The sequence below is a fragment of the Oratosquilla oratoria genome, chromosome 19 (genome assembly GCF_046742065.1).
Source record: "Oratosquilla oratoria isolate Oo_2021 chromosome 19, ASM4674206v1, whole genome shotgun sequence".
NCBI lineage: Eukaryota > Metazoa > Arthropoda > Malacostraca > Stomatopoda > Squillidae > Oratosquilla > Oratosquilla oratoria.
The window spans coordinates 49,272,426-49,285,762 of NC_134795.1; the positions used below are offsets into that span (position 1 = coordinate 49,272,426).

Here is a 13,337-nt window from a genome sequence, read left to right on the forward strand (position 1 = left end):
AGTAGACAAAGACTTATAATTCTGTTGTGCTTAGACTAAGAGTGTCAAAGAAAAGGGTATGCCATCAATGATCTTAGCAATTAAGTATTTTGTTGTGCATTTCCATGTTGGTGCCCAGGTAACGGTTTTCACAGACCACCATCCCTTGAAGTACCTTAACAAGTTTAAAGATAAGAACCTCCGCTTAACCAGATGGAGTTTATTTTTGAAGGAGTATCATTTAGATGTTCGTCATGTACGAGGGAAGACAATGTGGTAGCCGATTGCCTGTCGATATTGTATGTATATTCTCCCTCAAGTAAACACAAAAAAAAAAAAAAAAAAAAAAAAAAAAAAAAAAATCAAGATTTTTTTTTTTAACCTTAAAGAGTGAGGTGTCACATATATTCCTATATATGTAAGGTGGGAATAGTATTACTTTGGATAACGGCGCCCCGTGATAACGTGGGCATCAGATTACAGGACGAGTACTGAGGAGGCGTGGGAAGGAGGTCTATCCATACAATGGAGTATTTGTTCTAACACTCAGCCTAGAACGAAGGAGAACGTTTTTAGTTAATTGACCAATGAGGTTCAACCACCATAGACGCAATTCCTATGGGCCAATCAGAGGATTTTGTAGAGAAGATCCAGAGCGCCTTGGGCGTGTCAGAATCAGTTTGAGAGTAAAGGGTACGATGTAAAGGTGTCGCCTCGAAGGGGTCGTCGGCTGAAGTAAGTCCTCTGTACTCCCCCTGTATTAGTCGTAAGACAATAACTCAGCTATTTCAATCTAGTGTTTCAAGTAGTGGTGTGAAATGTTTATGGTAGTGACTTAGACAGTGTTTTTCGTTGGTAAAGTATTAATTAATTAATTAATCTTCTTTCACCCCCGTTAAAAGTTTTCGAGCGGGAATCTTCTGTTTTGAAATATATTTACTCATTTGAATGTAAACTTATTTACACACTTGAAGTTTAGTGATTGTAATCCTTCATGTAATCCTATTAACTTTAATGAATATTGTTAAACGTTATTCTGTGCGTTTCATTTTTCTTGATTTTTATGATTTTAATCAAATCAAGTGGCGACCTTGTAATTTCTATTGGAGTTATCCCAAAGACATGGGGTCTTGGGAACTCAGTCACCCATTCACTCTTACTATGTGTTACGAGTCTGACAACTTTACAATTTCTATTTGAGTTATCCCAAAGACATGGGGTCTTGGGAACTCATTTCACATACTTAATCTATTGCACGTCAGATATGTGAGCGAGATTCGTAACAAGTTTTAGGCCACTACACTCCACAAACACTTCTGATAAACCTCACACAAAGAATTTTAGATGGCATCAATTCAGATAGGCCCCACCACAGAACACTTATAACATTAGACATTAGTAAAGCTTTTGATGCTATCCCCCGCCACAACCTAACAAATAAAATATATAACACAGACATGCACAATAACACCAAAAGATGGCTGGCCAATTATCTGGCAGGTAGGAATGTTTACGTGTCATATAATGGCCAATTATCGCACATCAGAAACATTAAGAATGGAGTACCACAGGGCTCTGTTCTATCCCCCACGCTCTTTAATCTATACATGCATGACTTACCCACACCAGACACCTCAGAAATACTAATCTCTTCCTATGCAGACGACATAACAATCACATGCACACATCGTAACACAGACAAAGCTGCAGAAATAATCCAGCCATACCTTGATACACTCAACACATGGTTCATCACAGACTCAAAATAGCTCCAACCAAATCTACAGCAACACTTCTCACCAACTGGACAAAAGAACACAAATGCATACCTCATCTCAACATCAATAACACTCTAATACCACACACAAACACACAGAAAATTCTTGGTGTAACATACGATACATCCATGTCTTTCAAACAACACATCACAAACATAAAAAAACAAATGCACACCTAGACTTAACACACTTAAGTTAATCACTGGAACAACATTTGGACAAAACAAAGAAACTAATACAACAATATACAAACAATGCATACGCTCAGTGATGAATTATGCGAGTCCTGCATGGGCTCCTAATCTCAGTGAGACACACCACAACACCCTTCAAATCATACAAAACAAAGCCCTAAAATCAATTACAGGCTGCACAAATACAACACCTACAGACAATTTACACCATGAAACAAAAGTCCTCAAAGTCAAGGACCACCTCGACATGAGAGGCACACAAACACTTGCTGCAGCCACCACAAACACATCACACCCGCTACACTACATAGCAGAACACCCACACACACCAAGAAACATTAAAACAACACCCAAAGACCTGTATCACACAGATACTCTCTTCTCTTCCTCCACAACCACCAAATACCAGCCTCCGGAAACATATTCATAATCATATCACACACTGCTCCATTAACACACTGAAAGACAACACACTGCTGCATGCCAGACCCCCTGATATCCACCCTTCTGAATCCTCTCTCCCACGAAAGGACAGAGTCCACTTGGCCAGACTGCGGTGTGGCCACCACCCAGCACTTCTAAGCTACCAGAAGAGGCTGGATGACCGCATTGTGAACAGCTGCCCAGGATGTAACACTTCACCCCATACCATACAACACATAATGGAAGACTGCATTATACACAATCATGCACGCAAACAACACAAAATACACTCTATAAAGGATTTGTGGGAAAACCCAGTTTCGGCAGTAGCATTCCTTGGGGAGACGGGACTGCTCGGACAGACAGTCTAGGGAACGACAACAACAACAACAACCTCACAGTGCACTGTGCCAGCTCTCTTGATCTGGGCTAAGTTTGGACCAAATCAGTGACCTGACGATTTTTGGCAAAATCCCTTTGAGTTATTTTGGAGTCATTTTGGTCAACTGCTGCAGTTGGGGCAAAATGTCACCCACAGGTTGAAGGCCACCAGGCCTCCTGTGGATCAAACTTGGACACCACTCAGGCTAAGGTACAAGTGCCAGATGTGGAAATGTGAAAAATCAGAAAAAAAGGCTAAAATATGGCTGGTTGCCATGCACACACCCTTGAGTCCAGGTTCATCATGACTACCTCACAGTGCAATGTTCCCAACTCTCTTGCTCTGCTAACCTTGGGCCAAATTGGTGACTTAATGATTTTTGGCAAAATCCTTTGATTTTTATTTTTTATTTATTTATTTATTTATTTTTTTTTACTTCTCTTTTCTTTGTACCTCTCGTGACTCGTCCTGTTTTGTGACCAATCTGTGAATGCTTGCCCTTTCTCTTCTACAACCTTCTTTGCTTCATCATCCCACCACCCGCTACCCTTCCTTCAATTTCCACCCATCCCCCATGTTCCATACACCATCTTTGCACACCTTGTGACTCTTTGAACCATCCCCATTCCTCCACTTCTAGTTCTACTCTATCCTTCACTCCCTCCAATTCCTCACTCAGCTTCTTCTTGTACTCCTTTTCTTTCTCATTTAAGCAGTATACTCTAAGCACCTCCCTACCTTCTGTCCTTTTCCTCTTTCTCCATCTATCCTCCACCAAAAAATTATCTAATATTCCCCCACTCTCTCCCCTTAGAACATATACATCAAAAACTCTTCCTACTCTTCCCCTGGTCACCACTATATAGTCTGTTAAAGCCCTATCTACCACCCTCTCCCAAGTATATGCTTGACTTTCTTCCTAAACCCTGTATTTGCTATCATCAGCTCTTTCTACACACATCTCCACCATCAACTCTCCACTACAATTTTTTCCTGGAACTCCACACTTCCCAACCACTGTCTATTGATTCATTTCCTACCCTAGCATTAAGATCTCCCAATACCACTACATTGACATTTCTCCCTAAACTCTATACACTCATTTAAATCTATCAAAAAAAAAAATCCCTTTATACTCTTATCACTACCAGGCCCATATGCAGTTACAAAAACCCACATCTCCCTTCCCAGGTTTATCTTCATCCACATCAACCTTGAAGAAACCTCCTTCCACTCCACCACTTACTAGTATAGCCACCCCTTCTCTCCCTCATTCTCTTCACTCCTGACACCCTCCCAACTACACTTCCAAACTCAAACTCACCCCTCCCTTTCAAATTAGTTTCACTGAATGCCAACACATCCATCTTTCTTCTCACAGATGTACTGCCTATCTCTTCCCTTTTACTCTCATCTCTACCATATCCACGTACAATAAAAGACTCAAATCTTATGGTTCTGGTCGGAAAACTCCTCCTAGACCCTTTTATGCCTTTGCCTATTTTTTAGGAATGTCTCCTCTGTGCTACAGAGAGTAGGATGCCCAGTCCTATCCCTGTCCCATTTTTGTCACCTTTTACAACTCGAAATAGGAACACTCAGTGACAGTATTCTTCTCCCCCACCACAGGGTTAGGCAAAAAAAGGAGGTGAACTTTCAGAGAAGTGGTACAGGACAGTATTAAGAGGGTGAACAGCATGATGGAGGGACACAATAAAATTTGAAGAAAAAAATAAATAAAAATCTCATAGTGCAATGTGCCTCTCACTCTGGGCTAAGTTTGGGCCAAATCAGTGACCTGACAATTTTGGCAAAATCTTTTGATTCCCAATTCCTGTTTTGGGGTCATTTTGGTCACTTGCTATGATTGGGCCACCATCTCATCCACAGGTCAAGGGCTGCCATACTTTACATTATCCACTATTTTGTATTTTGGTATTAAGTGTAAACCAAGGGCTTTTTCCCCCTTACAGGGAAGGTAGCTAAGTCAAAAGGCATATACCCACTCCCACCCATTTCATTCTCATCCAACACTCTTTCCTCTCATGGATGATGGGTAATCCCTGTATCCAGTCCACTGCCCACAGTCAGAAGCAATGCAGCAAGACAGAGCACATCCACAGCAAGACAGCTTCACTTCATCAGTGAAAAAGTAAAGACAGGAAGAAATCCTTTTAGGCTGTGTCAAATTATCATTCACACATAACCACTCCCTAACCCTCCATCCTCTACACCACTGTATCATCTATACAGAGCTATTCTCCACTTACCCCTATCTTCTACCTTCTCCCTTGCTCAGCAGACATTCCCCTCTTACTCAATGCCCCTTCAACCCTATCCACCCATTTCATCCTTGGTTAATCCCTGAAGTTCACTCCATTTACCTCAGCCTTCCACACCTCATTTACTAATATTTCTTCACTCATTCTTTTCATGTGTCCAAATCATCCCAGTACTCCACCCCTGGTCTCCTCACCTCATTTCTCACTCTATCCAACTTTTTAAAACTTCTCAGACACTGCATCTCAAACACATTTAAACTTTTCCTCTCTTAAATTCCAAGTCTCTGCCATGTACAGTGCTGTCAACACAATCATTCCATCATATAATCTCCTTGTATGCATTCCCAAATGCCTATTTCTCATTACACTTTTTAATCCCCCAAGGCATTTACTTGCTTCTCTCAGTCTACAATTTACCTCCACCACTCCTTTTCCTGCCACATATTACCCCAAATACCTAAAGCTATCCACTTCCTCCAGCCTCTCCTTTAAGACTTACTTCCCAATTGCTGCCATCCTCTCCCCTTGTACATCTTATCACCTCACTTTTACTCACATTTACCTTCAACTTTCTCCTATCGCATACCTTCTCAAACTCCACTAATTCCCTTGATACCCCCTCTGACACTGCCACAAGTGCAGTGTTGTCAGTAAACAACAACTGACTCACCTCCCACTTTTCTCCATTTTCTTTAACCATCTCCACTCCCCTCACATTTGCCTCCTGCACCACCCCTTCCATGTATACACTGAACAGCCATGGTGACATAACACAGCCCCACCTTTACCTCAAACCACTTGCCCTTTCCATTTCCCACTCTAACACAGGGTCTACTACTCTTGTAAAAACTCTTGACTGCTCTTAACAGCTTTCCCCCAGTCCCATATATCTGCAAAACCTCCCATAGTGCCTTTCTGTCTACCCTGTCATAAGCCTTTTCCAAATCCATAAGGGACCCAAAATCATCCCTACCTTTCGCTAAAGCTTTCTCACATATGTCTTACCACAAAAATCTGATCCATACAACTCCTACCTGTCCTAAACCCACTCTGTTCTTCAGCAATTACTCAATCTGTTCCTCTCCTAATCCTTTCAATTAAAATATTCCCATAAGCCTTCCCAACTACACTCAACAAACTGATCCCTCTGAAATTACTACTCATATTTGTCCCCTTTCCCCTTGTAAAATGGAACTATACAGGCATTCCTCCAGTGTTCCAGCACTCTACCCTCCTTTACACATTAAACCTCACTAGCCAGTCCACTATTACCATACCTCCCTTCTTCAGACACTCAGTATGACTACCATCAAACCCAGGTGCCTTACCTGTTCTCATTTTTAAAACTAGTTGCACCTCATATTTTCTTACTTCTCCTCTCTCATCACTTTCATTTTCTTAGCACCTCCCTCTGCTACCAATCCCTCCCTAACCTCCACATTTAACATCTCCCTAAAATACTCCTCCCATCTTCCCCTTACTGCCTCTTCTTCACTACTTGACTCGCCTCCTCTTCTTCTCTTAACTTCCTTCCAAAACATCTTTTTATCTCTCATAAAATTTTGTCATACTCCTCCCCCATTTTACATCTGCTATTCTTTTTGCCTCCTATATCTTAGGTTTTGCATATCATCTTTCTTCTTTGTACATGTCATACGTTCCTCTCGTCCTTCTTTGCAACCACTCCCCGAATGCTTGCTTCCTCTCCTTTACAACCTTCTTTACTTTCCCACCACTCATTACCCTTCTTTCTATTTCCTCCTCCCACTTTGTTCAACATACCATATTTGCACACTTTAACACTCCCTCCTTAACCCAAATTGCCCGGGTGCCGCACATGTGCGGCAATCACTTTTGTTCCAAGATTTCGGGGTCAGCATATATGTGGTACTTGCAAATTTCTGAAGATATCGGGTGTCAGCATATATGCGTTACATAGCCACGTTCCAAATTTACGGGGAACGCACAAATGCGGTGTTGTCTCTTGTTCTCGGTCCTCAGCATATGTGCGTCTTTTTATCCTATAAGGCCAGAGGTTCTTTGTTTACCATTTGAAGTAAGAGGGGAGGGGGACTGGGGGGATAATTAGTTTCGCCTCATTACTCCAATACCCCCCTACTCAAGGGGGGGTGAATGATGTCACCGAATTGGCGCATTCTGATTGGTTTATTTGAAATATATTATCTTATAAGACGATCTGAGATTGGATAATAAATTATGTTACACTATCTATGATTGACCATAGAGGTGAGGGGTGAATGATGTCACCGAATTGGCGCATTCTGATTGGTTTATTTGAAATGTATTATTTTATAAGACGATCGGAGTTTGGATAGTAAATGAGGTTACACTTGGCTATCTATGATTGGCCATAGAGGTGAGGGAATGATGTCACCGAATTGGCGCATTCTGATTGGTTTATTTGAAATATATTATCTTATAAGACGATCTGAGATTGGATAATAAATTATGTTACACTATCTATGATTGGCCATAGAGGTGAGGGGTGAATGATGTCACCGAATTGGCGCATTCTGAATGGTTTATTTGAAATGTATTATTTTATAAGACGATCTGAGATTGGATAATAAATTATGTTACACTTGGCTATCTATGATTGGCCATAGAGCTATATATAAGGCGAGACTCAGACTCAGCCGGTTGAAGTCGTTTCTCGCCAGGCCTCTGAACTGCTAACATGCCTCGCCAGCCCTCAACCTCTCTACGTTCAACTTCTCGACCTACGAGTCATAGAAGGCCTACTTCCAAGTCTCGCCCTTTGCGTATATCATCCTCTGACGAAGATGACCCTGCACCTCTTGCTCCATCACCCAAAAGGCGTGCCATTCCATCTGCAAGTGGAACACAACTTGTACCATCGGGTACACAACACCCTGTACCCTCTACTTCGGGTACACAACAACAAGTAGGCGATTCTGACTGGGATCCTGAGGACGTGGACAGCTCAAGTGAGGGCAGTTATGAAGAATGGGGAGAATTGGATTATGTAAATATACATGATTACTCGGACGAGCCGCTAGCCAATGTGGTGAGGAAGGAGCACGACAGGAATGCACCAGGTACATCTGGTTTCCAGTGGAAGAAGAAAAATAACGTACCAAGGAGATTTGCTTTCTCTGGTTCTCCAGGAGTACAGAATGAAGATCTGGATGGATACTCCACTGTGTCTGATGTATTTTCCTCTTTATTCCCTCCTGAAATGTGGGAAAGATTTGCTGAGGAGACAAACACATATGCCAGCCAGAACCCACCCAAAGCCTATGCCCATTCGAAGCCTTGGACACCTGTGGACGAGACTGAGATGAAGGCCTTCATAGGTCTCCGTCTTCTCATGGGAGTGCAGAATCGTCCGCATGCACAGCACTTCTGGTCAAAAAGCAAACTTCTGCACTCCGAAATATTTGGTGAGACCATGAGTAGGGACCGATACTCCATGATTGCATCAAATATGCATTTCTCCAATAATATGGATCCTCAGAAGGACAATGACAAGTTGTGGAAGCTAAGGCACATCATTGATATGTTTGACTTCACCTTCAAGACTGTTTATACATCCCCCAAAATTGTGACAGTCGATGAGAGTCTCTTGGCATATCGTGGCAGACATCATGCTGTCCAGTATAATCCCTCAAAGCGGTCACGGTTTGGTCTGAAGGTATACAAGTTGTGCTGCAGTGATGGTCCTGCTGCTGGCTACACCATAGCTTTCAAGGTTTATATGGGGAAGGAACCAGGAAATGATCCAGTGGCTATGAGGGCAGTTGTTGATCTGATGACGAAGGCTGACATGATGGACAAAGGATACGACTTGTATGTGGACAATTGGTATTCGTCACCACAACTTTTTCACTACCTCCAGGCAAGGCGAACAAATGTGGCTGGCACAGTAAGGATGAATAGAAAGTTCATGCCAAAAGATATGGTAGTAAAGAAGAAAGGAGAGATAACATCACGGTCAACAGCTACAGGCATGATATGTATATCCTGGATGGACAAGAGGAGAGTAAACATCCTCTCAACAATGCACAGAGACAACATGGAACCCCTTCCACCCAACAGGAGGGGAGAGGTACGCCACAAGCCACAAGCCATCCTAGATTATAATCTAGGAATGAAAGGAGTGGACTTGTCTGATCAAATGGCACAATCGTACCCTGTACCGCGAAAAACCAACAAGTGGTACATAAAGTTATTTTTTCATCTGCTGGACACTGCCATTGTGAACACTCATCTCATTCACCGGGCACTTGGAAGCACCAAATCACATCTGGATGACAGGCTGGAGCTGATAGAAGACCTTATTCAACCTCATCACACCAGATGCCGCTCACCATCACCAGGACCAGGAGTTATAGGTGTACGACCAGGTCATCTTTTGACTGAAGTCCCAGACAAGAAAAGAAAACGCTGTCGCCAGTGTCGCTTAGAAAGTGGGACAAGAAAAGACTCCTTCTACTGGTGTGCCAAGTGTAAGTTAGGTTTCTGCCCAGGGAAGTGCTTCAATAACTACGCAGAACACAGACATGTCTTCTAGACTGACCACCAGTGGACCAGAGGACGGGCTGCCGCATATATGTGGTGCTTCTAATTTTATTATTTTCCTTTTTGTAAATTCAATAAAAATTATTTTGTGATCACTATTTTTATTACATAAACATATATGTAAAGGATGGAACCTGATATACATAAATAAAATAAAAAAAACAAGGTAGTTGAAGCTTCTCTTAGTAATATAAGCAACCAAACTCAAGCTTACATAAATTTAGGATGTCTTACAAATTTTATTCTCATATGAACACATCACAACACATAATAATAAATAATACATGTTCGTGAATCTGAAGGGCCCTGGCCTTATACAGAAACCCCGCTATGCGCGGAAGTTAAGTAGATAAGACGTCCGAGAGTGAGATGCGTCAACAACATCTCAGGCCCGTCAAATTTGGGTTAAACATGTAAACTGAGTTTATATTGACTAAGAGATAGGAGGGTCAGAGTTTTTAGGAGGCAGCCAAATTATGCCAAGTAACTTATAAGTGGGAAGAAGCCCTTGGTATATAGATAGTACTTGTAAAAGCTCCAACATGGAAAACATTCAATAAAGGCCTCATTCTCAAATAGTGTTTACTCTGCCAGTCCTGGGCAGTAGTGTTTAGAAGCATCAGAACCCAAGCCACCTACAGGGAAGATGTACCATTCTCAATCAAGTCTGCACTGTATTTAGAGCCTTATTAGCAACTCTCCTCTTCCGTTCTTACCATTTGCCTAGATTTTCATTGCCATGGTATTCAAGCATCCAGCAACTTCTGCTAGTGTACCCAAGAAAAAGAAGTAAAACCTTTACCATCCAACAGAAGATGGAAATGTCAGAGCACTATAATCACAGCGAAGGCATAGCCTACACTATTAATGGCATGAGTCTTCCTGATATTTTGACACAGCCCTAAGGGATTTATCTCCATCTTTTTTTCCCCATGAGGTAATGGAGTGTGTATTTACCTAGTTGTATTTTAAAGGGACAGGAGCTATGCTCGTTGTGACCCATTTTCGTATCTCTCCACGTCCAGTTTAGTTTTGAACTCGTGTTTAGTTCTGGCATTTACTGTTTCACTGTTCAGCCCGTTCCAGACATCAATCACTCTGTGCGGGAAACTGTTCTTTTTCAGGTCTCTTCTGTAACTGTCTTTCTTTAATTTCTTTGCGTGTCCTCGTTTCTCTTTTGTCCCATTTTAAAAGGTCATCTCTATCGAGAATTTCCATAATTCTGAAAATGGTCAACAAGTCGCCTCTTTCCCTTCTCTGCTCTAATGTTGACAGCTTTAATTTTTCCAATCTTTGTTCATATTTCAAATTTGATAGTGTGGATGCCATCTTTGTTGCCGCTCTTTGGATTCTTTCTAATTTCCTTGTGTTTTTCTTTGTGCTAGGTGCCCACATTGATATAGTGTGTGTGTGTGTGTGTGGGGGGGGGGGTTCACCAATTAAATGAAGCAACTTTGCCATGGATGTACTGTGTCTTGCTGCATTGCTTCTAGCCCAGGGCAGAGGGTGAGATACAGGGATGTCCTATCATCCATTAGGAGCTGAGAGGGAGGAAAGGGTGGTGGGTAGGAGTGGGTGCATGCCTTTTGACTTGGCTACTTCCCATGTACATACTACATATACAAGTTTTTTTTTTCCCTTACAAGGGAGGTAGCCAAAGTCAAAGGCATAAATCCACTCCCACCTATTTCATCCCCACATACTCCACTCCCATTCACCACCCCTCCCTCCCTCCCTATTTTTTTGGCACCTCCTGGATGACGGGTCATCCTTGTATCTCATCCACTGCCCTGGGTCAGAAGCATTGTAACAAGACACATCGCATCCACAGCAAGGCCACCTCATTTAATTGACGAAACCCCCCCCCCCTTCCCATGCAGAAAAAGGGAAAATGGGGAGAAATCCTTCAGGCTGCATGAAATATCATTCACACAACCATTCTCCACTCACCCGTCTTCTCCCGTCCTTCCTCAACTGACATTTCCCTCTTTCCCAATGCCCCATTTACCCCATCCATCCATCTCATCCTTGGTTGCCCCCTTGTTACCACACCTCCCGGGGAAAAAAAACTTTGGTTAGATAGATAGCCTTCTCGAAAGCATACTCTGTTTCATCAAGAGTAATGCTGACAAAATCTATGTCCTCCATTTGGTGTGCCCTGAGCTCAGGCTACAGCACATAAAGAAGCAGACAAGTTTCTGTATGATAAGTGCAAGGAGGGCTGGAAGTGACTGACAATCTGACAATTTTGAGATATGGGAATTGCTCAGGAATGTAAACCTTGCATAACTTCATCAAAATTAAAACCCATTTAATGCCCTTCCTATCTCAACACTTCATTACACACCAAAATGAAATTCAAATTAAGTATGCACTACTTTAGTCCGAATATAGGATGAGAGGCAGAGTAACCAATGTGAATTAAAGGAGTTAGGGTAAAAATAAGCAAACTAGAAAATTATGTGTTTTCTTGAAAAGATTTACAACAATTTATAAATTATAATAACAGTAATATTTTCCTCGTAGCTTTTTTTCTAACAATTTTCAAGTAGAGCCACTTCTAATTAACTTAATATGGGAGGCCAATGTTGCTTGATTTTTTCTTTTACACTCTCATTTTCAATCCATGCAACATATTCTCTTAGCAAATCTGAAAATCATAAGAAAACTATCAAACAAGTCTTCTTATCTTATTACCAAATAGGATTATCCAACAGTGATTCTTTATTTCATAAGATAAAGTGAGAAAGTGAATAGAGTGAAAGAATAGCAGAGAAAAACACTTCCCTTAGCCCCTCAAATACCATAGCATCACCTCAACAGCATGAAAGATATGTTAATTTTACTGCAACAAAATATCTATTAGTATGCTAAAGTATTGCAGAAGCTAAATATCATTACTGATACTTACATTTAGGTTCATCTTCCCACACTTTATACAAATGCTTCTGATTGCAGATATCTCTACAAACAAGAGCATGAATCAAATTTTCTCTTTGTTCACGATACCTGAAATGTACAACATGAGCACTTAATTATCTATACATGAGTGAAGAAAGATATGTAAAAAAGGTGTGGAAGGCAGAGGTAGAGGAAGTGAACTTGTGGAGATGATCAAGGATGAGATGGATGGAGGTGAAAGGGGCGTTGAGTAAGAGGGGAATGTCTTTTGTGCAAGGAAGGAAGAGGCAGGAGACAGTGAGTGGAGAATGGCTGTGTATTGCAGACACTGTGATGCAAGGAAGGGCAGGGGATGGAGGGAAGGTATGTATGATATTTTGACATAGCCTGAGGGGATCTCTCCCTGTCTCCCCATTTTTCTGCATGAGAAGACAGAGTGGGAAGGTCGCCAATTAAGTGAAGCAGCCTTGCTGTGGACATAACGTGCTGTGCTGCATTGGTTCTGACACAGAGCACTGGGTGGGATACAGGGAGGACCCGTCATCCATGAGGAGCTAAGATGAGAGGGAGGAAAGGGAAAGGGATGGGAGTGGGTACTTGACTTTTCAATTGGCTACCTCACTTGTAAGGAAGAAAAAGAACTTAGTGTATAGACAGATAGACATACATGTATAATATCTACCTATATACCCCTTTACAAGGGAGGTAGCTAAGTCAACTTGAATTGCCTTGGCTATAGGCATAATATACACAAGGTTTTCCACCCTTACAAGGGGAGTGACTGAATCAAAGTATACACCCATTCCAAACTTATCCAACACCCAACAGTTGCCCC

At 41.8% G+C, this 13,337-nt stretch overlaps 1 protein-coding gene across 1 annotated transcript in view; it reads right to left on the bottom strand.

The window, feature by feature from the left end:
- Positions 1-12,054: 12,054 nt before the first annotated feature.
- kz (putative ATP-dependent RNA helicase kurz) overlaps positions 12,055-13,337 on the bottom strand; it is a 50,408-nt gene continuing 49,125 nt past the window's right edge. The window contains exons 20-21 of the mRNA XM_076202960.1: positions 12,513-12,610; positions 12,055-12,251 (exon numbers count right to left, since the gene is read on the bottom strand). Coding sequence (XP_076059075.1) covers positions 12,166-12,251; positions 12,513-12,610 — 184 coding nt within the window. The 3' untranslated portion in view covers positions 12,055-12,165. The remainder of the gene's footprint in view (positions 12,252-12,512; positions 12,611-13,337) is intronic.